At 42.1% G+C, this 26,622-nt stretch overlaps 1 protein-coding gene across 50 annotated transcripts in view; it reads right to left on the reverse strand.

The window, feature by feature from the left end:
* Positions 1–26,622, reverse strand: part of sorbs2 (sorbin and SH3 domain containing 2) — a 241,249-nt gene that overhangs the window by 23,982 nt on the left and 190,645 nt on the right. For 28 of the 50 annotated variants that reach the window (XM_062981443.1, XM_062981425.1, XM_062981427.1 and 25 more), the window contains 7 exons: positions 24,947–25,134; positions 18,868–20,460; positions 14,622–14,713; positions 11,764–11,810; positions 10,766–10,880; positions 10,533–10,661; positions 8,698–8,901 (listed from right to left, as the gene is read on the reverse strand). In XM_062981443.1, coding sequence (XP_062837513.1) covers positions 8,698–8,901; positions 10,533–10,661; positions 10,766–10,880; positions 11,764–11,810; positions 14,622–14,713; positions 18,868–20,460; positions 24,947–25,134 — 2,368 coding nt within the window. Of the gene's footprint in view, positions 1–8,697; positions 8,902–10,532; positions 10,711–10,765; positions 10,881–11,763; positions 11,811–14,621; positions 14,714–18,867; positions 20,461–24,946; positions 25,135–26,622 lie in introns of all 50 variants that reach the window. The other 22 variants (XM_062981424.1, XM_062981442.1, XM_062981447.1 and 19 more) reach the window with 4 other exon arrangements.

The raw sequence follows: 26,622 nt of genomic DNA on the forward strand, positions 1-26,622 counted from the left end.
AGTTTTCTGGAGAAGCTGCTAAGGTTCATGTTTTCCGCCGCCAATGTCAAGCTTATCTAGAGGCCCGTGATGCCGAGTTTCCCCAAGAAGACATCAAGGTGGCGTGGGTCTACAGTCTTCTAGACGGGCCAGCGGCTAGCTGGGCGACGGCCCTGTTTGATCAAGCCTCCCCCCACCTAAGTTCAGCACAACGCTTCTTGGATCACCTTAAGGAGACCTGGGGAATCGAGGACAATTTGGAGGCAGCCGGTCACAAACTCCGGCGCCTCCTTCAAGGAGACAGACCCATGTCTCGGTACATAGCCGAGTTCCGCGTGCTGGCCCACAACACCGGCTGGAACGATGTAGCCCTCAGAGGACAATTTCGGGAGGGTCTCAACATTGAAATGCTGGAAGAAATCTCCAAGGTGGATCCTCCCCAGACCCTCGAGGCACTCATTGATCAATGTTTACGGGCTGAAGTCATGATTGCCAACAGGAAACAATGGGTTCGAGGCCAGGGCGGTAGAGCCGGGGCAAAACCCCCCGCTCCCGCCAGTGTTCAGCCACGTCCGGTGTGGAGACCCCCGCCGCCAACCCCATACCCCAGAGGAGGCGAGGAGGTGCCGATGCAGTTGGGCAATGTGCGTCCCAGACTAGATGCCGCCGAGAAGGCCCGTCGTCAACGCTTGAACCTCTGCTGGTACTGCGGGAACGGGGGCCACTTCGCCAGAGAGTGCCCAGCCAAAGGGAAGCCTGCCGCCCGTCTTGCGGCGGCGTCCTCCACGGAGTCGAAGGCGTCTGAGCCGACTGGCACACAGCCGGCGGGGGAAGCCAACGACCGGGTGTAGAGAGGCTCGCCAACCCGGTCAAAAAATCCATCCAAGAGCCGCCAACCGGGGTCCTGTTCCTTCTCGTGGTCACATTATGGTCAGCAAAAAGGGGACCCGTCATGATCCACGCCATGATAGACTCTGGAGCTACCAACAATTTCATCGATAGAGAGTATGCCGACTCTCTGGGATTACAATATCATGATTTCAAGAATGCCCGTGTGGTGCAAGCCATAGACGGCCGTCCCCTCAAGACGGGCCCCGTAAGCCAGTGGTCGGAACCCACCAGGATGTGGATAAGGGAACATATGGAAGAGATTTCCTTCTTTGTTACCGAGGTTCCCCATTTCCCTGTGATTTTGGGAATTCCATGGCTGACACTCCACGACCCTAACATCTCCTGGTCCAACAGAGAACTGCAGTTTGCTTCACCGTACTGCCAAAACCATTGCCTCGTAGCCAAGGTATGCCATGCCACAGACTCCGAGCCCATCATCACCTTGCCAAGGAAGTACTCCGAGTATTGGGATGTATTCAATGAGAAAGAAGCCGAAAAATTACCCCCACATAGACCTTATGACTGTGCCATTGACTTGGTGGAGGGGGCCCCGATCCCGCGAGGGCATCTCTACTCCCTGACTGAACCAGAGCAAGAAGCTCTCAGGGAATTCTTAGAGACAAACCTTCGCAAGGGGTTCATCAGACCCTCTCAATCCCCAGCCGCCTCCCCAGTGATGTTTGTGAAGAAGAAGTCAGGGGAATTACGCTTGGTGGTGGACTACAGAGCATTGAACAATATCACCAAGCGGAACAGCTATCCCCTGCCCTTAATCTCGGATCTACTGGACCGACTTCGAGGAGCCAAGGTCTACACCAAGCTGGATCTTCGGGGGGCTTATAATCTAGTTCGCATCAGAGAAGGGGACGAGTGGAAGACCGCCTTCCAGACTAAATTCGGATTATTCGAGTCCCGAGTTATGAATTTCGGTTTATGCGGAGCTCCCGCAACGTTCCAGCATTTTGTCAACGATATTTTTCAGGACTATCTAGACAGATTCTTGATAATCTACCTGGACGATTTTTTGGTGTTTTCCAGATCACAATCTGAACATGAGAACCACGTCAAAATGGTGTTGCAACGACTGCGGGATCATGGACTTTATGCCAAGCTAGAAAAATGCGCTTTTGATCTACAAGAGGTAGATTTCCTTGGCTACCGCATCTCGCCTCTAGGGCTTTCCATGGATCCAGCCAAAGTTTCAGCAGTATTGGAATGGCGGGCGCCAACTAACAAGAAAGAGGTGCAGCGTTTCTTGGGGTTCGCGAACTACTACCGCAAGTTCATTCCAGATTTTGCCCGCTGGTCCGACCCCATCACTAGCTGCATCCGTGGAAAGCAGCCTTTCCGCTGGACTGATCAAGCAGAGAAAGGGTTCCAGCAACTGAAGAAACTATTCACCTCCCAGCCAATTCTACAGCACCCAAATCCTGGAACCCCTTTTGTGGTGCAAGCGGACGCCTCTGATGTGGCAATTGGGGCTGTACTCTTACAACCGGTGGGAGATCACCTCCACCCCTGTGCCTTTTATTCTCGTCAACTAACCACACCAGAGAGGAATTACACCATTTGGGAAAAAGAACTACTGGCCATAAAGGCAGCCTTTGAAACTTGGAGACATTGGCTAGAAGGGGCCAAATTCCCCATTGAAGTCCACACTGATCATCGTAATCTAGAACATCTAAGAACTGCCCGCAAACTAAATCAGAGGCAGCAACGTTGGGCTTTATTCTTTGAACGTTTCAACTTCCAGATCCATTATGTGACCCCAGCTCAAACCAAGCAAGCAGACGCCCTGTCACGTAAACCGGAATACGCTGCAGGACGCAAGGAGACCTTTGAATCCCAACTGCTACAACCTGAGAACTTTGCCACGCTCACAGTGGGGAACACCAAATCCAGTCCCATTGGTTCAACTTCCCCTACTCCAGGACCCATCTGTGCTCAAGAAATCAGGGCTAGTCAGCAAGCAGATGCCTGGGCGCAGGACCAACTTCGCCAAGGTCTGCATTTTCCCTTTTCGCTTAAAGATGGGCTGCTCTGCTATAGAAATCATGTTTATATCCCACCCGGACCGGGCAGGGAAAAAGCGCTTCGTCTGTGTCATGACTGCAAACCAGCAGGACACTTCGGACTATTTAAAACCATGCATTTGATCCTAAGAGATTTTTGGTGGCCCAAGATCCGCAAGGATGTGGAAAAATATGTCAACACCTGCCCAGTATGCCAGCGCTCCAAGATACGAAGGGAGAAGCCCTCAGGGCTTTTGCACCCCCTTCCTACCCCATCTCGCCCATGGGAAATAATTTCCGCGGATTTCATCACTGACCTACCACCTTCCTGTGGATTCACCACGATCTTAGTGGTGGTGGACCTATTCACCAAGTTAGCCCATTTCATTCCCTGCGAAGGCCTCCCCACGGCCAAAGAAACTGCGGATCTATTTCTTCAGCATGTTTTCAGACTACATGGATTGCCCAAGAGTTTAGTCACAGACCGTGGATCTCAATTCACCTCTCGTTTTTGGAAGGCACTACAAAAACTACTGGGCATAGACTCTCGCTTATCTTCAGCTCATCATCCCCAAACAGATGGGCAAACGGAGCGCACCAATGCCACTTTGGAGCAGTATCTTCGCTGTTATGTAAACTACCAACAGGACAATTGGGCTTCTCTGTTACCACTGTCTGAGTTTGCCTACAATAATGGAGTTCAAGCTTCTACAAAAGAAACGCCGTTCTTTGCAAACTACGGTTTCCATCCACGTTTCTTTCCCCCTGTCATTGAAACTTCAGAAGTTCCCGCAGCAGAGGATTGGCTGCAGGAACTCACAGCGGTGCAACAACTTTTGCTCCAGCAACTGGACCAAGCCAAGGAGGACTATAAACGCCACGCTGACAAACACCGCCAGCCGGGCCCCGAAATCAAGGTAGGAGATCGGGTTTTTCTGTCCACTCGCTTTCTGCCCTCCCACCGCCCATGCCGGAAGTTAGATGCCCGCTTCATTGGCCCCTATCCAGTGGTGGCGCAATTAAACCCCGTGACTTTCAAACTCCAACTTCCGCGTTCAATGCGCATTCACCCAGTGTTTCACCGTTCCCTGCTCCTTCCGGCGGATGGTGTGCGTCCTGATACAGACCAACCGGCCCCCCCTCCTGTTTTGATGAATGGGGAGGAGGAGTTCGAGGTTGAGGACATTTTGGATTCTCGCTTTCATCGCCGCCGCCTACAATATCTCATTGACTGGGTGGGTTTTGGGCCTGAGGAACGCTCTTGGGAAGACGCCTCCACAGTCCATGCTCCTGATCTAACCCGTCGCTTCCATCTGACCTATCCCACCAAACCGCGACCTCGCGCCTCGGGGAGAGGACCCCAGTTTGGGAGGGGCCCTGAGGAGGGGGATAGTGTGATGAACCATGGGCCTTGTAGTCCTGCTCAGGACATTGTAATCCCTGATGAAGATGAAAACTTGGGTTTTTTACCTTCCCAGTCTGAACTGGATTCCTCTCAGCCAGATCCTTCCCAGGCAGATCTGGAAACCTTGCACCTGCAAGAAAGTTGTGCCCCAGAAGTATGTCAAACAACCCCAGAGCCTACTTCTCCCGTGTTCTTGCGCCGGGAGTTTTGTAAACAACAGAGAAGTTTGGATTCAGCTTCGCGCAGGAGTGCGAGGATAGCAGCTAAGAATGTTGCCAATTAACATTGGTTCTCGTGAGAATCTTTAAGGAGTTTAACATCTGGTCTCAGAGTTTAGCTTTCGTTTCTGATTCCCAGAGAACCGCTTTGGTGAGAAAGTTGGACTCTATATAGGTGTTTTGCCCGCGTAGCAACTTCGCGGAGTCAATTCGTCAGCCTACGGAGCGAGTTGTGTCTGGACAGCGCGCTCCGATTCAAGCCTCGCTTCAGCTCAAGCCTTGCCTTGCTATCCAGCCTTCGCCTTGCTTCCCAGCCTTTGTTTACCTACGGACTTTGCCTTGTTTCCCAGGACTAATCCTTGCCTTGTTTCACGGATTTTACCAAGTTATTCCACGGACCTTGTTCTTGTTCTTAGTTACCTTGTTCCACGTTCAAGCCTTGTTTCAAGTATCAAGTTATTTCCTAGCCACGCTCAAGTTTTATGGACTAAGGACCTTGTCATCTCCCCTCACTTTGCTTGGCAAAGTGAGTGTTTCGGTTATTGGATTACAACTTTGGACCTTAATATTTCTTATTGGACATTGCTTTTTTGGACTAATTCTGACCTTTCCTGAAGGGTCTAATTCTGGACTATTTTCTATACTTGTTTTTATTAACTTTATATATTCCTTCAATAAAGATATTAGTTAGATTCTGGCCTCTGTGTATGGTTATTGGTGCCTCTGCCGCCTGGGTCGTGACAGATACCTTGGTAATGAATCTCTATTTTGCTGCACAGTGACAGTGTATGTGAGTGTGTGTATATGTGTGTGAGAGAACACACATTTTAAACTACTAGAAAAAGAAACAGATTCCTGCTAAAAGTGTTTGGGGTAAAATTGCCCTCCTCAAGATATCTATTCCACTGTCCATTTTCACATAGTAAAAACGACTTAGATATGGCAGGAGAATCTGTAGAGGTCTTTTTCTTCACTTACCCTTCTTTTCTGTTTACAGAAGGCCAGAATGCTTGTAGATCAAATTGCCCCCTACTCCCATGGTTGCGATTTCTCAAAATACTAGCAGCCTACTTGCATGACTGAAGGGGAAAGGTAGAAGGAGGGGAGGCCATTTGGATTTACATTTGGGGTGCCCACATAGGCATTCTATTGCACATACAGTGTAATCCTTTATCCACAGAATCAATATTGATGATTTCCTTACCCACACTTCAAAATATACCCCCCACACTCAAAGTGTTTGTGTGCCTTTCTAAGTCTTCCAGAAAGATCTCAACTTCTATTTGACCAAACTTCTGGAAATAGGGAAGAGGAAGAAAAGGGGTTTGTTTGCAAAATGAGAAGTTGCTCTTGTTCATGTCTCTTCTATTATGGACCATCTATAGACATGAAGTAAAGTAAAGGTAAAGGTTTCCCTTTGACATTAAGTCTAGTCGAGTCTCCATTTCTAAGGTCATCTGGCTAGCATGACTACATGGAGCGCTGTTACCTTCCTGACGAAGTGGTACCTATTGATCTAATTACATTTGCATGTTTTCTAACTGCTAGGTTAGCAGAAGCTGTGGCTAACAATGGGAGCTCACCTTCCCCTGCAGATTTGAACTGCCAACCTTCTGGTCAGCAAGTTCTGCAGCCCGCTGTGCCACAGCTACCCCTTTACACATGAAACTAATATACAAATCATTACACTTAATATGATGATGGCTCTTGTATTAGAGGAGTGATACATTAATTCTGTTTTTTAGTCTTAAATGAGCTATTTAAGATGCTCACACCTATTTGGTATTCAAGCACTTTGGTTACCCTCTTTGAAAGTCAAACTAAAATGTGGAGCACATTCATCATTCCAAAGACATGAGAGTCACTAGTCACGGTTGATTAGCATATAATATATGTGCAGAAGAAATAGATTTTAAGAAGTTTTGGGGGGAAACAGAACCTCTCTTTTAGTCTCAAATAACTGTGTGTAAAGAGCTCACTAAATCAGTACCTTCAGCGTTCCCAAGTAAAGTCACCCTACTGACACATGCAGATATAAAATAAGCCACTAGAGAAGTCATGCAATTAACAGTAAGTTATAAAAACAGTAATATCTCTTATGCAAATAATTTATTAAAGTGTTCCTGTCTTGATCCTATGTATGACAGTTGCTTAGAAAGGCACAGTGAAAAAGTAAAAAAACAAAACCAAAACCAGAGCATGCAATTTGATGATAAAAGCATGAAGACTAGAAATTGGTGTACTGTTTAAGCAGGAGTGGACTACAGACACATTATAAATCTACTTCTGTACTGCAGTCAGTTTGATTGATTGCTGCCAATGACCATGATAGCTGAGGTGGGATAAAAAGTCCAAAAAAGTAACTTTTCCAAGCTCTGAAAAATTCCTAAATAGAAGTGCATAAAGAATTGGCTCTGCCTACTCTACATGTTCATGTACAAGTCTAGAAATTTTAGTCAAAAAATAAATGTAAAAAACTGGGTTGTATTATCCACAGGTCAGTGTAAATACTGTACCTTCACTGTTATCAAAAAAAAGGAATAATCTCTGAGCATCCTGTGAGAACCTAAAAGCAGCATAGACCCCTTCTACTTTCACCATCATGATGCAATTTTCTGGTCTTTTCAAATGCATTGGCAGGAAAATGCTGGCAATCTGGGATGGCTGGCTTCCTGGGGCAGCACTGGCCTCTTCCACACAGATGAATAAAATCCCACGTTTTCTGCTTTGAATGGAATATGTGGCAGTGTGGAGTGAGATAACCCACTTCGAAGCAGATATTGTGGATTATTTGCCTTGATATTCCTGTGTGGAAGGGCCCTTAACTCTCTTCACAGATTGACTCTTGAGTAATCCATGCTGTTGACGAATACATGACGTCAACTTATACATGTGTATATATAGTATATATGGCATATGAATGTCTGTATAATGAAGTAACCAAGGTAGTATTCTTGCAGTTGTGATATAGAGCAGCAAAACTCCATCTAGGTTACTGCTATTTTTGCTAAGCAGTTCCTTAGTCCTCTTCCACATTGTCCTATATCCCAGAATTTGATCCCAGATTATCAGATTCGAACCGGATTTATGAGCCTACATAATCTGGGATAAACCTAAAATCTGGGAACAGATCCTGGGATATAGGGCAGAGTATGTAGATCCAGCCTCAGTGGCTGAGGGACTGCTGTGGAAAAGGTTGCCCAGATGGACCATAGGTCTTCCTGGTCTATTCTCCCTAATACTATCTGGCTAGAAAGACATTTGCTGAAGAACCAGAACATAAGGATTAGCGTAATTCTTTTTAGGCCCTTCAAGCACTAATTACAGCATACCCCCTCCTGTCGTAGTTATTATTTCTGTTTACTTTTTTCCCACTGAAACTGAGAGCTTGTAATAGTTTCCCAGTCTGTTTGGATATTATATTTCCTAAGTCAGTGGTTCTCAACCTGTGGGTCCCCAGGTATTTTGGCCTACAACTCCCAGGAATCCCAGTCAGTTTACCAGCCATTAGGATTTCTGGGAGTTGAAGGCCAAAACATCTGGGGACCCATAGGTTGATAACCACTGTTCTAAGCTGAAAAGTTGTATGAGTTTATGTGTATGCCAATGTTAGATATAATCTGTTTCAGACTGCAATTCTAAGCAGTGACTTACACTGAGATCACCTAGACCTCTTTCACAGTAAACGTAAGTAGAGGTCAACCTATCTATATTACAGCATTTGACAATGCATTGAAAAAACTAAGTAATACTATGTGGTTTGCATAGTAGTTTCTGCACATAAAATTGGTTGGGAAACAATTATCTTTTTTCTTTTAAAGGAGCCAAGCTGTTTGTACAGACACTAGCAGTGTAGCAAGGAAGTGGATGAAGTCAAATATCTTCCACACAATAGCAGCAAGTGAAATGGATGTCCATTTGCTTTTAATATGGCCAGAGCCCACATAGCACGTTGAGAACTAAATGCAAGAACAGAGGGAAATCTTAAAATAAGAAAGAAAAAGATTCATCATAAGATAACATAACACAGTGATGCAATCTTATGTCTTCATAAAGAAATGAATGTACTTTACTTGTTTTGTGTACCCTGTCATTTAAATAAATAAATGCTATTTTATAGCCTCCCCCTGCCGTCAATTTCAGAATAGGAATGCACTGCAAACATGGAAAAAAAGAACAGAGTCTTCCCTACCTTAGTTGAACCTAAATGGTGTATTCTGTCACTGGAATAACTCTGGGGTATTGGCGGAACAGGGCATTCATCAGCACCTTTGGCTGCATTCTTTTTGATGACTTCTACATAGGACACAGGGAAGATGCCTTGTCTGCTAGTTCCAGGTAGCTTGCCTTCATACCAGTTTTGATCAACCCGTCTAAGAAGAATTATTCTGTCTCCCTGCAAGGCAAAACTCATTAGTAGCTGAAAAAAGATGAGAATTTTGTACAGAGAATCACACCTTTAATGTGACAAAAATGAGAGCTGTCAGATGGAAGGCCCAAACTCAAAGCTCACCTAAGACAGGAGGGTATTAGAGCTGAACAAGTATTCACACAATTGCCACCTTTGTAAATGGCTTTTGTAAGTTAAGTTAAGGAATGTGTGGGAGGGATTAACCTTTGGTGGCAGTGGAAGTCTTTAGCACCAGTCCTAATCTAGACTAGAGAGAGAGAGGGGGGGGGAATGCTATTTCTGCAGTGTTTGGATTGCAAAGGAGTCTCACTTATTCCCAAACCTATTTGGCCGAGTTCACCCAACAATCCTCTTATTAGCAGTGCATTGAGGGGTCAGATGGTAGGAAAGCAGTAGGAAGAGAGAGGGTGAGAGATAGAGAGGTGAGCACAAAAAGAGAAGAGGAAAAAGGGTGTGGGAGAAAGAAGAGAGAGAAGGCAGCAGAAAGAGAGAGAGAGAGAGAGAGAGAGAGAGAGAGAGAGAGAGAGAGAGAGAGAGAGAGAGCTAGTTTTCTGTCCATCAATAGTTTGACATTTATAAGACATCTACTCGCTTAAGGAAACACAGAACTCTTAAAGACATGATTCACAACCTGTGGGTCGCAACCCCTTTGGGGGTCGAACGACCCTTTCATAGGGGTTGCTTAAGACCATAGGAAAACACATGGTCTTAGGAACCGAGACATCGCCAACTTTTTCCCACCCCCTTCACTTCCCAGAAGCCTCTTCTTCTCCAGAGTGAGGTGGTGCCATCACTCAGCCCTGCTCCTCCACCATTTTAGGAGGAAGAGACGGGCGCGATGGAGGTAAGGTTTGCTTTAGAGCCAAGAGGGAAGAGGAAGGAGCAGGAGGTGAGAAGGTAGAAGGCGGGGGAGGAAGGGCCTAAGGCGGCTGGGGGGAGGGCAGGGCTTAGAGAGGGGTGGAGTGGCCCCTCCATGGCTTGAATGCCAGGGAGAAGGGATCCTGCCAAGGGCTGCAGCAGCGGGAATTCCTCCCTCTCTCTCTCCTTTCCTTCCCTCAGTTTGTCTGTATCCTGGACAGAGTCCTCTCTCTCTCTCTCGCTCTCCTTCCCTCCAGATATGTCTCATGGTCTCCATGAAGTGGGTTGTCCTTTCCTTCTCATAATTTTATGGTTGGGGTCACCACAACATGAGGAATTGTATTAAAAGGTTACGGCATTAAGAAGGTTGAGAACCATTCCTTAATAAGATGTGGAGACAGGGCTGGTTGGACAGAGGGTGAAGACAAAAGAGCCAGAACCACCAGAGATGAAGCAATCTATGAACAATTAATTACCTAATGTCTTCTTACCTAACCTATAAAGCAGTGGTTCTCAACTTATGGGTCCCCAGGTATTTTGGCCTACAACTCCCAGAAATCCCAGCCAATTTACCAGCTGTTAGGATATCTGGGAGTTGAAGGCCAAAACATCTGGGGACCTACAGGTTAAGAACCATGGCTATAAGGTCTAATGACACCCTGTACCGCCTGGTTGGGAATGGTGCAGATGTGTGTCATTTGTCCCAAAAGTAGACTCACCCCAGTGCCCACTTTAAGAAAGATACCCTAAACAATTACCTTCCGCAGTGATAGTTCCACATTTGTATCTGCATTAAAATTATATTTGGCAACAGCTTCTCCAATCTCGGCAACATGTGCTGGGGGTGGCGGCCTTGCTGGCTGTGCTTTTTCTGGGGGTGTAAGTTTCTGCAACGAGAACAGGGCTTGCTCAAGCCAGTCTATTTGATCTGTGCAACTGTAATTGTTAAAGAAAGAAAAAAGACACACAACAATGCACAAAATAGACTAACCTCAACGTAAGATATAGGGAAAATTCCAACTCTTCCATAGTGCTCGCCCTCATACCAGTTTTGATCCACTTTCCTGAGGATATAGACAGTATCTCCTTTCTTAAAGGACAGCTCCCTGCAGTGAATGTTTATAAACAGTGATAGATATCTGGATTTTCTAAGGACATGTTTTCGCCAATTTGAATTTTTATTGTCTTTATATAAGATCAGTAGAAGAAAAACCATGAATATACAGCAGTTTGAAATACAGAACTTTCCCATGCTTTTCTGTGACTGTGCCTTGCTGCTTAAAGTATTGGTTAGAATCTCAAATAGACCATGACATTTTGGTTCAATTCACAGAGTTATGACTTGCTTATGCAAAGATTTATAGGAAACACATGTCTTTCTTGTAAATAAGGAGATTCAAAACCTGCTCTACCCATGGTTTACATGGTATCAATGTAACACTTCATGTTGGTTATCTTGAACCAATTTGTGCAAAGCAATTCCAAACCATGATTTCCAGCCCATTTTGACCTTGGCTTAGGTATTTAAGCATGGACAAAATAATCGTTATTTGTGCATATAGCCAAAACAGTTCTAAATTTCAATTGCCACAATCCACAGAACTATTACTTTGCAGCAATCCAAGATGGAGGTGAGCTGCATTTTTTCTGTGTTGTAAACCCTCTGCTTTAAAAACCAAAAATATTTGTTAGACATTCCTTAATTGATTATGGCTCTGATAGTTCTGAGTACTTTATGAAAAGAGTCTATGCATTATTTTGTAGCTAGATTCCATGAGGATTGATTTCTAGTTAAATTATGGAACATATGCATATCACAGACTTCATAAATAATATGCAATTAGCCCAGGGCAGTTTAACTACATCAGAAACAGATTCGTTTGTGTCTTTTAACATGGGACCACAGATTGCCTTTCCCCCTACTATGAAAACTGCAGTAACATCTATAGGGAATTTTTGAAGGGAAAAACAAAAGTCACTAATACTTACTTGGCTGTTTGAGCCTTGAAATCGTATACTGCTTTAGCTGGCAATCTCTGAAAAGGAGGTAAAGAAATTACTCTACGTAACATGTTTTCCAGAAATATGTAAAATGTAAAATACAACAAGGAACTTACAGTCATTTCTGTAAACAAATGCTTCTAACAGTATAACAAATAGCCATTGCTAGGCTGACTGAAGTCTCAATCCCTCCTACCTAAGGGTGTGTTGGAAATTACTGAGCTTTATGTTTCTCCTGTCCTAACGTTGTCCTGGATACTTCGGCTGAGATATGGACCTGGAATTATGTGCCCAGTACCTAGTCTTACTTCTTCTCCATCCTTTTGGGGTCTCTCCTGCTGGTAATCTTAGGCCCCTTCCACACACCTGAACAAAATCCCACATGATCTGCTTTGAACCAGATTATATGGCTGTGTGAATTCAGATAACCCAGTTCAAAGCAGAGATTGTGGGATTTTCTGACTTGATATTCTGGGTTATATGGCTGTGTAGAAGGGCCCTTAGCTGCTAGATCTGCTTTGCCAGAAGATCTCTGAGGATTCTGTTTGCAAAAACTCATGTCAGAATAGGTCTATTCTTACTCCCTTGCAGCTAACCTGGCACACTTTTGAGTCACAAGTGCATTGTCCAATCAGGGGAAGGCAGGTTTGGCAAATCCAGAGGACAATTTTTCTCCACCAGGTAGCCTGAACCACCTTTGCTTCCACTTTTGTAAAACCTGTATTCATTTTTTAAAGCAAATCATGCTGTGGGGTGCCTGTGGCTTGTCTGAAATGGTCCCTCTTGCATGGAGAGTAAAGCATTGTCCAAGCAGTGGGTTGCTTTGAATTTTTGGGCTGTATAGCCATGTTCCAGTAGCATTTGGTGTACAAGGAGCATATGACCCCTCTGTTGCGTGAGCTCCACTGGCTGCCAGTCTGCTACTGAGCACAATTCAAAGTGCTGGCTTTAGCCCATAAAGCCCTAAAAGGTTCTGGTCCAGCTTACTGTTCAAACGCATTTCCCCCTATGAACCATCTCAGAGGTTAAGATCTTCTGGGGAGGCCCAGCTCTCGGTCCCACCTCCTTCGCAGGTGCGGTTGGTGGGGACGAGAGACAGGGCTTTCTCAGTAGTGGCTCCTTGGCTATGGAACTCTCTCCCCAGTGAAATTGGATCAGCACCCTCCCTCTTGGCCTTCAGAAAGAAAGTGAAGACATGGCTATGGGACCAAGCCTTAGGTCAGTAAAGTCATACAGTGCTAGAAATTGATATGGAATATGTGCAATTGACAACTGGAATGGCTCTGGATTATGATTTTGGACTGCATGGTTTTTAAACCATGCTAAGATGTTTTAATTCTAGGATTTTAATGTAATTGTTTATTTTTAATTATTTTATATGGCATTGAATTGTTGTCTATCTGTAAGGCCCTTCTGAGTCCCCTTCGGGGTGAGAAGGGCAGGATATAAGTATGGTAAATAAAGTCTCTCCTGAAATTTTGCCTGCATCTGTGGCAAGCATCCTTAGAGGTTTGTTAAATCTGAACAAACCTCTGAGAATGCTTGCCATAGATGCAGGCGAAACATCATGAGAGAATGCTATTGGAACATGGCCAAAAAACTCACAGCAACCCAATGATTCCAGCCATGAAAGCCTTTGACAACACATTGTCCAAGCAGTCAATACTTAAGGGTATTGAAGTGGGAAAAGAATGTGTGGAATGTGTGAACTATCTAGAATGTGTGGACTATCCCTAAGAATATAAAAACAGTAGTGCTGCACGAAAGCCTATAAATAGGAGCTAAGCACCACAGTGTTTTCCTTTTCATGTTCCACAGTGAACCCTCCTTTCATGTCCTTTTTCTAATGTGTAGTTTGGCCTTTAGGCCCACTCATGCTCAAAGACCTACAGTCTTCTCTCTTAAGAGATGTACATATGTGGATTTCATTTTCACAGTCAAGAATGAATAATTTTACCAGCTTTATTGTGAGAAAGGAATTGAAAAATGCAGTCTTCAGAATATTGTGTGCGTTTGTTGACCTTCAAGTCACCTGTCGACTTATGGTGACCCTGTGAATTCCATAGAGTTTTCTTAGGCAATGAAAGCTCAGGGATGGTTCTGCCAGTCACTCCCCCCTACGGCACCTGGTATTTGTTGGTGGTTTCCCTTATCCAAGTACTTAATAGGTCCCCTTCTACATTGCCCTATCTCTCAAGATCTGATTCCAGATTACCTGTTTATCCCAAATTATACGGCAGTGGAGACCCATATAATCCAGTTCAAAGCAGATAATCTGGGATCAGATTTTGGGATTTAAGACAGTGTAGATCCAACCTAGGGCTGACCTGGATCTAGCTTCCATGATCAGATAGGATCTGGTGCCTTTAGGATATTTAAGCTTGCGAAGAGCATTATAAGTTTGAAATTTATTATTTCCAAAACTGCCTACTTTGTGCCAGAAATGGAATTGTGAAGCAAGTTCTTTTTTTTCTTTGCACAAGACAGCAATACTTTTTTTTGTGCACAAAAACTCATCCGTGTCTTCCATGCAGAATAAGTCTCATACTGTAAAGACTCTTGGCTATGATTTTCCTTATAACTGTTTTCGGAGACTGAAAAACATTTTTCAACAATTATTTGAATATTTTCAAATATTGTATCCAACATTATTCCATCCTTCTTTTCTACCTTCCTCTTTCCATTTTTTTTTTTTGCAAACAAGGTACCTATTTTCTAGCATCTAGGCAAGAAAAAGTACTGTTGATAAACAGTAGTTCTATAACTGCTTTATAAAAGTCTCTGTGGGCTCCTTCAAATATGCCCTTTTGGCTTTGAACTTAATGTATACATTTCCTTTTAACTACCTCTCTCTCTGGAGTTCCTCTTCGTTCTTTTGGAGCACATCGACCCACATCAACGAAAGCTGAAGAATAGTTCCCAGGGGACTCCTGGTCTACTGAAAGTAAAATACAATTTTATGATAAACTGTTAAAAGTAAAGCTGCTGGCTTTTTCTTCAAGGGGCAATATGCCTCAAATAAACATAAAAGGCAGCTGTGAGGCTAATATATACATATAAAGAAACAAAAATACACAACCAGAAACTTACAGAACAAAATATGGAAATAACAAATACTTTATAGTTTCAAAGGGAACCAACTGAAGAGAAAAAACACAACCAGAACATTTTTCCTAATTCTAAGATATACAACAGTGAATCAAGCAACTAAAGAGGAATAGATGTATGAAACGCTGAAGAAGCAAAGGGCAAGAAAGGCATAGCAATGAATAATATGACTTGAAACATGTAACCACATGCAGGGGAATGTGCAGAAAGCATGCCACAATAATAGGAGGAGGAGCTAAGCTTTTATCAGGTTATTCGGAAAACAAAAAATGAATTTTTCTTTTAGATAAAGCTAGAATTGTTTATTTTCCTTATGATCAGTTTATCTGGACCTGTATGTATTATGTTTAACCTGTGTGTGTTATGTTTAAGAAACTGCAGAATGGTGAAATCTGGATTGGGGGAACTGCAAGGCTTTCTCTCATGTCATTTTCCTGCTGAAATCTGACCTACCAGCTTCCCTTTGCTATAAAGATGTCCCTTTCAGCAAAACAGCCGTGAGCTGCAAACAGGAGTGGAATTTTCTGGGAGAAAAAAGAGCAAAACACTCAATTCCCCCCATTCAGATCTCACCCCAGCCTGGTGTTTCTGTACCTAAAATAACAATAAGCCTGGGACAGAGAATTACATGGACCACTTCTCACCTTGGATCAATGTAAGGAACATTTGCAGCTCTTGAAGCGTCTGCAATGTCACAGTGGTTTGTTTTTAGAAACTCACTTGAATAGGATGCAAATTGGACTTTGTAAGATTACCAGGAACCATGTCCCTCTGAATTTAGTGGATACATATATTTAAGATATTTATTATGAAAGCAGTGTTAAGTAAATGTGAAGAAACGTGAAGAAAAAATAAAACAGCCCTTGAATGTTTTGGGGAAGTTAAAGCAAGGTATACACTTCAACACTACCCAATCACTAGGTGGTGAGTAAAACAAAGGTATTTTCTAGTCCTTTTTGGCCATTTTATAAGTTATTTTTACAGTACTTCCGGACAGTGATGTGGGGCAGGCAGGGACCACAGAAATTAACAGCCAGCATGCTATGGTAGCACTGTGATAAAAGTACAGTCTCACCTGTGGAGCTAATTTCGTGGCAGCCTGCATTAGCCCAGTTTGTCCCCTTAGCAGTCCCTCCTTGTATGTGCAGCACATAACTCTAAACCAGGGGTCCCCAAACTAAGGCCCGGGGGCCAGATGCAGCCCTCCAAGGTCATTTACCTGGCCCCTGCCCTCAGTTTTATAATATAATATTTTTATATCAGTTTTAATAATATAATATATTGTATACACATATAATATTGATAAAATATTATGTTATACAATACTAATAATAATACCATATAATAATATTAATTATATGTTATATATTACATATAATATTACAGTATAGTGGTATAGTTCAATATAGTAATATATAATGCTAATATTGTGATATGCTAATAGTATAATATATTGTATGTACATACAGCTGCTCTGAGTCCCCTTTGGGGTGAGAAGGGTGGGATATAAATAGTAGTAAATAAATGCAGTAAATAAATAATTAATTTTAGACTTAGGCCAAAGTCTGAAATGACTTGAAGGCACACAACAACAACAATTCTAATTAACTTGACTATCTCATTGGCTAGAAGCAGGCCCACACTTTCCATTGAAATCCTGATAGGTTTATGTTGGTTAAAATTGTTTTCATTTTAAAATATTGTATTGTTCTTTCATTGTTGTTGTTGCTGTTTTGCACTACAAAAAAAATAAGACATGTGCAGTGTGCATAGGAATTTGTTTGTATTTTTTTTTCCAAATGATAATTTGGCCCCTCAACAGTCTGAAGGATTGTGGACCGGCCCTCTGCTTCAAAAGTTTGAGGACCCCTGCTCTAAACCATAGTTTGCACTAGATGACACTTTACTCCTTGCCTTCTCCTGGTCCAGAATGGCCATAAGGAACTGAAAGCACCTGCTTCCTCTTTTTAACCTAACCAGAGTTTCTCATTGTTTGAACTGGTGCATATTTTTAATAGTCTATAGTTAATAGTCTATAGTCTGCTCTTTTTGACCCATTTTCCCACCTTTGGTGCTTCGTGAGTTTTATTGCCTATGGAGCCGGGTTGGGTTTTCCCCCTGCCTACCCCATACTGTCTCTCGGGGAATGGGGAATTGGCTTAGGGTGCTTCACTGGCAGGTTTTGTGGGAGAAACCCATAAATCGGTCTACACCTTGGCATCATTTGTGTGAATGGTTGGGCTATGGAATGGCATCTTTGGGTGCTGGGGCCTGGGAGCTGAGAAAGAACTTGCCCTTGGGGTGGACATGAGGATTGGCTCTCCCTTTTGCAGGGGAGTTCCCTAGGTCTGCCTTCTAAAATATGACAGTCTGAGTTGAGCAATACCAAAATAAATTTGGATTGTCCTTGGGGTTATGTGTTTTCACTCAAGTAGAGACTGGGGAGGTGTTGTGAATCATGAAGAGTAGTTTCATAACACAAAATAATTTAAATAGTATGTGATGACACAGTTAATGAGTGCCTATGTCTTCCTGGGGCTGAGAGTGTGTGACTCCCTCTAGACAACAATTCATTAAGCATTATTTTAAAGAAAGGAGTGATCTGCAACCTTCTTCTGTAGCCTGCAATCATGACTTGATGCTTGAGGAAAGAGTGTGACTCACCCAGGCAAAAACTTACTAAGAGTTTATTCTGAGGGGGGAGGGGGGCAAACCTCCTCTGCTAATTTTGCATTTATTGGCAAGGATTTCCCAGCAGCCCTTATGGTCTGCTGGGAAATCCTTGCCAATAAATGCAAAATGTTCAGGGGTGGGGTTTGAACCCCTAACCCTCCCTTGGCTACAGCCCTAGACACCTGTCCCAACTAAGACTCCAACCAGGTTGCTCTCCCCCTCTAGCAAGTTTTCCAGGTTTTAGTCTTGAATAGTTAATAGGTCAACTAAAGTGGTTCTTATTTAATCCAGTCTCATGGATCTGGTCTCACTATTTTGTGTTGGTCATTGAATGGTTTAGCGTTATGCACAATTCAGGCCATTGTTGAGGTGAATGCTTTGAAATACTAAGCTATGCTATTAACTAACTCCAAAGTGATTGTTTGTTAAAATATATAGTTAAGATGATTTATCTAACATGGGATTACTATATACAGATTTTATCAGTACTCACCTTCTCTTTTTGCTGTGAGCTTTGCACATTTCAAAACTGAATGGGGGTGTTTTAAAAGCAGTAAAGATATCTATTTTTGCCACCATGAGAAATACATCATTATACATTGAGCATTTACCTCAGGAGGCCTTACAGTCAGTGCTCAAAAATATTCAAAGACATAACCATGTTAGTCTATACCAACGTATGAAATACTCTTGTAGCACCTGAAACGGGGGGGAAAGACGTTTGTAGCATATGTTTTGCAGAATATGTGTTACAAAGATTATTTTGAGTCCTCTACGTCTTTAAGTGTGAAAAACAAAAATATTTTTTCTGCATAATGGAATACTAATTTGCAAAGTGAATACAATGGGGACTGACTTATAAATCAGTCTTCTGTCAATTGTTCAATTGTATGTTTTTAGAATATACATTCTTAATTAGATGCTTGCATATTTATTGAGAAATTCTTGTCTTAATCATACTTTTTATTTTTATTAACAAGATGGGCATATACATTAGATCAGTTTTTTGGGAAAAGATGTTTTAAAATAATGGCATCAATGTAATCATGAGCCACAACTTTCATATCTTAGAAGCCTATTTAAATATCCTAATAAAAGCTTGTATTTTCCCTGTTTGGTCTGGGGATTGAACCTTTGTACACAGACAGCTTGAATCTCATCACTGACCCTTGTACTTCTATTACTGTTTTGCACAACAAACATTTAATTTCTATCTTGCATAAAAATACACAATGATGCGAGTGGGTTGCAAATGAAAGGGACACAGATGAATGACTCAATCACAAGCATAGAGAAAAGGAGGTAATCCACCTTGGAAACATAGTGTACTATCACTTTCTTGACTGCCGTTGTTGGCGGTATCCATGTCTTGGTAAGAGGCACTAAAAGGTAATCTTCCACATTCATTCTGATACAATGGGCAATGAATAGCACCATCTTGAGGCAGTGGATGAAAAGGCTGGTGCATAGGACTCTTTTTAAGCGCTTTGAGGGAGGAATTCCTTTCAGGAATATCTGGAAGCAATTCAGAAATAAGTCTGTGCAATATACTGTTGTCAGGCAAACTCCCCCTTCTCTTTTCCGCTTTGATTTGGTCGCAGATGTCCTTAAGAGCAGAGTCCAGAGCATCAAAGACTGATGATTTGCATTTTGTCTTTTCAGTCTGCTTTTTGGGAACAGTGTTTTTTTTCCTCCGGAAAGGCACTGGGCTGACTAGGAATGCTATCTTTGAGAGTCCAGAGTCAGAGTCTTGCCGCCTAGGTTCTTCTGGAGCGGGATCTTGTTTAGCCCTTTCATGCTTTAGCATTGTGGTGAAGCGGGTGTACGATGCGGGACATCGGCCTTTGCAGGAGCTGATGAGATGCTTGTGATGGTGGTGGTGATGATGATGGTGGTGATGGTGGTGACCCGACCCATAAAAACTTTCAGAAGATGTAAATGAGAAGTGGTCAAAATCACTTTCACTACAAAAGGAAGAGCCTTCTATCTGTATAAAGTCACTGAGGTCAGAGACTACCCCATCTTGGTCGCTGTCCGAATAATCCATGTGAGACCTTTGAGGGTCTTCACTGGTCACCTCAATGTGAATTGGCACCAGAGTTTTTGATTTGGAATTCTTCTGAACCTGAGCAGCGTGTCTACCCTGATTCTCTTCCTCCAGCAAGGACTCAATAGAGAACCGCCTGTTTGGGCAGAAACCATTTTTAGGGGATTCGAGGAGGGTCACTGCCGATAACGCTTCTTCAGCCAAATTTGGCATGGACTTAGATTTTTTAATTAGTTTTTCAAATTCAGATATCCTGTTGGGGACCATATCTCTTGGCACCTCCTCAGCAGACAAGTCTTTCCAGTCCTGCAGCAGGCCTGTATCCTGTTCTTTTTCATACTGCAGTACCCTAGACTTTACCGAGCAAATCACCTCAGAATTGAGCAAGTCTTTGCGATTAATGCGGTGCATCCTCTTATACATTTTTAGGAACCCGGGAGCATCATGGGCAGATCTGTGTCGGGCCCTTGACCGACTAGACCCGTGGCTCTCAGAAGCATATGGGGAGGCCCAGGAAAGGTTGGTGCCACCTTTGGAATCTTCCTCACATAACAAAGATACCATGCTTTCGGATTTGTTCTGTGTGTCGGGAAAACCACAATGATCATCTGCCAGCAGGTTATCGCAACTGCGAGATTTCCGCTTGGGAGAGGAGGATGCCTCTTCTGTGCTGCTCCAGACTTCTGCATTTTGGCGGGCCATCTGCCAGCCATTCTTGTAGCTGATAGCCCTTCTTGAGTCACCGGGGACAGACAAGCGCTGCCCATAGGTACTACAGCCATCTAATTCATTTGAGGTGCTGTGGTTGGGCACTGAACAACTGGAAAGGGATGGACACACTTTGCTAGTATCCCCACCTTTATCATCCACAGAGCAGCATGGTAAAAAAGAGACATTGCCAGAAATTAACAGATTCAAAAGTAGAAAAGGGGGAAAAGTCAATAGCACATGCCAGAAAAAACAGAGAGGAGACAGTAATTACTCATCCTATCGTAGCTTTAAGCACTAATCCTAGATATACATTATCAAAGCACAGAGGATGAAAAACACATCTAAGCATACATGTGGGCTGCAATCCTCTAAAAACTCACTTACCAAGGAGTAAACCTTGTTAAACTCAGTAGTACTTACTTTTGAATAGACATGCATAGCATTGCATTCTTGTTTTAATTTATTCAAATTTAACCTCTTAAGTCATGGTAGCTAATAATCTACATAAAAACACAATTATAATCACCAGTTGCTTGCATGTATGTGCCTTCAAGTTGCCTGAGGACTTACGGCAATCCCATGAATGTCATAATGTTTTCTTAGGCAAGGAATAATCAGAGGTAGTTTTGCCAGTTCCTTCCTCCGAAATATAGCCTATAGCATCTGATATTTATTGGTGGTCTCCCATCCAATACTAACCAGAGCTGACCACACTTAGCTTCTTTTAAATGTTTGTAATGGAAGGTGCAACTAATAACATTTTGAAGTGAAAAGACATGGCACATATCCCAGAACATCTATCATGTGCAGATCATGGAGGTTTAATATCTTTCCTAATAAAAAAATGGGTCTACACCAGTAGTTCTTGACCTGTGTGTCCACAGATGTTTTGGCCTTCAACTCCCAGAAATCCTAACAGCTGGCAAACTGGCTGGGATTTCTGGGAGTTGTAGGCCAAAACACATGGGGAACCACAGGTTGAGAACCACTGGTCAATACAATAATCGTCATCAACCAGTGGGACAATCAAAATTGACAGCGTATCCTGTTCAGAAACTGATAGCAAGATAGTCTCAATATTTGAAAACAATTGAAGAAAGAGTCATCTAGGACTGAAAATGTACTTTTTCTTAAATGACTGTATTCTCAGTTGGCTTGAGAGAAGTTGCAATATAACAAAGTGAATAAAGGGGATCTTTTATATGAAGTTCTGCTGGCTGGCAAGACAGTGCAATCTCCTCCAAGTACTAATTACTGTGCTGTAATATTAAATCTTATTGCACAATTCTTATTGCAAAATTTAGAATCAGACTAAAGGGATTGGGGAAATACACAGACCAGTTAGATATGATCTCACAAATATTCCTAGTGAATATGAAGTGGAGGTGAAGAACAGATTTCAGGGACTAGATTTAATAAATAGTCCCAGAAGAACTGTGGATAGAAGTTCACAACATTGTTCAGGAGGCGGCAACAAAGTACATCCCAAAGAAAAAGAAAATCAAGAAGGCAAGATGGTTGTCTGCTGAGACACTGGAAGTAGCCGAAGAAAGAAGGAAGGCGAAAGGAAACAGTGATAGGGGGAGATATGCCCAATTAAGTGCACATTTCCAGAGATTAGCCAGAAGAGGCAAGGAACTATTTTAAACAAGCTATGCATGGAAGTGGAAGAAGACAATTGAATAGGAAGACAAGAGACTTCTTCAAGAAAATTAGAAACATCAGAGGTAAATTTCGGGAGAAAATGGGCATGATCAAAAACAAAGATGGCAAGGACCTAACAGAAGCTGAAGAGATCAAGAAAAGGTGGCGAGAATATACAGAAGATCTGTATAGGAAGGATAATAATATAGCTTTGACAGTGTGGTGAGTGAATTAGAACCAGACATTCTGGGGAGTGAGGTTGAATGGGCCTTAAGTAGCATTGTTAATATCAAGGCAGCAGGAGATGATGGGATCCCAGCTGAGTTGTTTAAAATCTTGAAGATGATGCTGTCAAGGTGATGCATGCCATATGCCAGCAAATATGGAAAACACAAGAATGGCCATCAGAATGGAAAAAATCAATTTATATCCCCATATCAAAAAAGGGAAACGCTTAAGAATGTTCAAACTTTAGTACAGTGGCACTTATTTCACATGCCAGTAAGATAATGCTCAAGATCCTGCAAGGTAGACTCCAACAAAACATGGAGCAAGAGTTGCCAGATGTACAAGCTGGGTTTAGAAAAGGCAGAGGAATGAGAGACCAAATTGGCAATATTTGCTGAATAATGTAGGAAGCTAGGGAGTTTCAGAAAAACATCTATTTCTGTTTTATTGACTATTCTAAAGCCTTTGATTGTGTGGATCATAACAAATTGTGGCAAGTTCTTGGTGGTATGGGGATACCAAGTCACATTGTCTGTCTCCTGAGAAATCTGTATAAAGACCAAGTAGCCACAGTAAGGACAGACCACGGAACAACAGACTAGTTCAAGATTGGGAAAGGAGTACGGCAGGGCTGCATACTTTCACCCTACCTATTCAATTTGTACGCAGAACACACCATGCAATGTGCAGGGCTTGATGAGTCCACAGCTGGAGTTAAAATTGCTGGAAGAAACATTAACACCCTTAGATATGCAGATGATATCAATCTGATGGCTGAAAGTGAGGAGGAGCTGAGGAGCCTTATCACCAAGGTGATAGAAGAAAGTGCAAAAGCTGGGTTGCAGTTAAACATCAAGAAAACCAAGATTATGGCAACCAGACTGATTGGTAACTGGCAAATAGAGGGAGAAAACGTGGAGGCAGTGACAGACTTCATATTTCTAGGCGTGAAGATCACTGCAGATGCAGACTGTAGCCAGGAAATCAGAAGACGTTTACTTCTTGGGAGGAGAGCAATGGCCAACCTTGATAAAATAGTGAAGAGCAGAGACATCACACGGGCAACGAAGGTCTGCATAGTCAAAGCAATGGTATTCCCCATAGTGACCTATGGTTGCGAGAGCTGGACCATAAGGAAGGCTGAGTGAAGGAAGATAGATGCTTTTGAACTGTGGTGTTGGAGGAAAATTCTGAGTGCCTTGGACCACAAGAAGATCCAACCAGTCCATCCTCCAGGAAATAATGCACAGCTGCTCACTGGAGGGAAGGATATTAGAGGCAAAGATGAAGTACTTTGGCCACATAATGAGAAGACAGGAAAGCTTGGAAAAGATCATGATGCTGGGGAAAATGGAAGGAAAAAGGAAGATAGGACAGCCATGAGCAAGATGGATGGATGGTATTCTTGAAGTGACTGGCTTGACCTTGAAGGAGCTGGGGGTGGTGACGGTCGACAGGAAGCTCTGGTGTGGGCTTGTCCATAAGGTCAAGAAGAGTTGGAAGCGACTGAACGAATAAACAACAACAAAATATTAAATCAATAGGAAAATGTTACAGAATGTATACATTTAAGGAAAATAGGTGAGCAAATGTTTTGCGCCCCATCTACACTGCTACACAAAATCCAGATTATGTACTTGAACTGGATTATATTAGTCTATACTGCCATATAATTCAGTTCAAAGCAGATAACATGAAAGCAGATCACCCTAGATTTTATAATGCCTTGTAGCTAACAAGTGGGGCAGAAAATCAATTTTTGGAATGTAATTCAGTGTGATGTGCCTTAGCATTCTGGGGGCACATTAGATTTTATTCTAGTAGCATAAAAACCATTTTATTCTGGACAGGTGATAATCTGGCAGGAAATAGCGATATCAATGGCCTTTTCTGCATGAGTCCAGATTTTAAAACATTAATGTGATTGGTGGAAAAGAGCCAAAGGAAATCAGCTCCTGTATCAATGCAGAAACATGTCAAAATATCAATCAAGAAACATCAGACTTCAGTCAAATTTGATTTGGGATTTAAAAAGAGTTTTCAAGTTTTACAGTCCTACTGAAGTGATAATGGATAGATAAACCTCAGACTAGAGCTTGAAAGGGTCATGTTGGGTACTACAGTTCCCTACATGCTATACATGCTATATAGCATATAAGTTATATAAGGGTATAGCTTATATACATCTTTTCAAGGAACAATGTTACTCAAAGATTACAAGAACTGGCAGAGCTAACATGGGTTGACTTCTCAATATCCACAAGCATTTAATAATCAATTTTGATCAATACAGTAATTTCAATTTAAGACACAAGGCATTTCCCTATTCTACATATAAGAAATGCACAGTACTGGGGTAAAAGGCACAGTGAGACGTATATGTCACGGAAAGAGTTATGTCTAAGTCACACTTTTGTATGATGGAAGTGCTCCAAAGATAGAACCTTCTCTCTCTGTCAATACAGCAAAAGATTACATGTAATTACATGAAAAGTCAAAAATCACTGTCTTCCCTTGAGTGAAGGGACTGCAATAAAAAGACGAAGAATTGTCATGAAGCTTTAAATACTGAGCTCTAGAGATGTGTATTACTATAGTAATTAGATTTGGGCATCTCAACTATCTAGTAACCGTTTGGCCCCATCAATTACTAATTGATATTTTGCAGTTGATAAACAGTAGTGAGTATGCCACTAGATTGTGATATACTCATTACTTACAATTACATACATACCACTTACAATTGCATGCATTTCATACCTTTTGTTCTTGATGGAGAAGACGGGGAAGAGCTTGTAACAGGCTTCCGAAGGGTAGAGTATGTGCTCTGCGTGTCTGTACGGCCCAGACTGGCCCGGTTTGCGTTTTGATCGGCGTGTGCTTTCTGATTAGTTACTGCAGGCTCTGACTTCCTTCGTTTCCTGTAGTCACTTGCTATACTTGCAGAACTAAGGAAATAATATGAATTCCATTGGGTGGGTCAAATCTATAAAACCCTTCAACAATCTTATTTACCGCTGTTACCTTTATTACATATTAATTTTAAAAGTAAAACTAAGATTAGATCATAAAGCATATCAAAAATGACATACACACTCAAGCTTTATTTAAGTGTTTTACAAGTTAGAATTGTAGCTTGCTAGGAAGGGTTGTTGTGGTCCTAAGAACATGCTATGCACAATACCAGCTCATACATATTCTGTTCTAGTCTCTACAACATCTTGGGGACTTCTGACCGCATTCTAAAAATGCAGATACCAGATTTTACAGCAGGGGGAAACGGCTTTTAGAGAAACTGAAGCACAAATAAAAATTTCGATTCCACTGATTGTGTTTTCATTTCACTATGGCTGTTTAATAAATGTTCAAAATAACATAAAAAGGTACAAATAAAATAAAAATAATGTACTGTTTATACTATATTATTTATTGAAAGATTAGGAAAGCCAAGAGAGCTCACAGAAAACGACTAAGATATAAAACCTAGCATACCCAAATCTGAACATTTTATTGTTCTGTGTATATATTGAAGAATTTGCGAGAAACAACTTGAAGGCACACAACAACCAAACCCAACTTTTAAAACACATCTATAAATTTGTGCATCTGTAGAACTTGAGTGCCTTTGCTCTTTTTAGAAAATCTATCTAGAGCTTTATTACTATTGCACCAATACTATAAAATATGGTGGTGGTACAGGTTGAGTATCCTTTATCTGGAATTCTGGAAGATGCAAACTGCTTATTTTTTCGGGAATTTCCAGGCCTTTTGGCTGATTTTCGCATGAAAAAAGTGTCCCCAAATCACACCAATGTTGTTTCAATTGGGGGAAACCTTCAACCTTTGGGCCATTTCTGGGGCTGCACTTAAAGGTACCAAGGACTGCATTTTGCTCACTTTTGAAATACAGCAACAAATATTGCTATGCGCCAATACATTTGGATGAACTTTTAGGGTGTGAGGTCGATTGCTGATTTGCTCATGTGCTTGTGTCCATTAACATGTACAAAGAGGTTCATGAGGAAAAAAACTGCAAATTTTTACATCAATGCAACTAAACAGGACTATTAACTTGACTTCAGATGTAAGTTAATGGAAATAATTATGTTATTTGAGCCAATTTAGATATTAATTGGCCTTCAGTGAAATGTAAATGGACTCTTATCAATTATTTCTTTATACAGAGATATAAATTGGCATATACAATTTTTGTGAAAATTTGTACCCCAGTGGCCTGGATTTGGAATATTTTATATACCGAGATATGCCCATGACCAAGAAAATTTGTTGACCAGAATTCAAATTAGGATTTTGGAATTTCTTCACTGATTTTCATTTTGATACATTCTGTAGCACCAGAAATTGCAAGCTTGGGTTAGAAATATTACATTTGTGGAGAGTGTTTCCAAAAGGTACCAGATCCATCTGAACAAATT

The sequence above is a fragment of the Anolis carolinensis genome, chromosome 5, assembly GCF_035594765.1.
Source record: "Anolis carolinensis isolate JA03-04 chromosome 5, rAnoCar3.1.pri, whole genome shotgun sequence".
Lineage (NCBI taxonomy): Eukaryota > Metazoa > Chordata > Lepidosauria > Squamata > Dactyloidae > Anolis > Anolis carolinensis.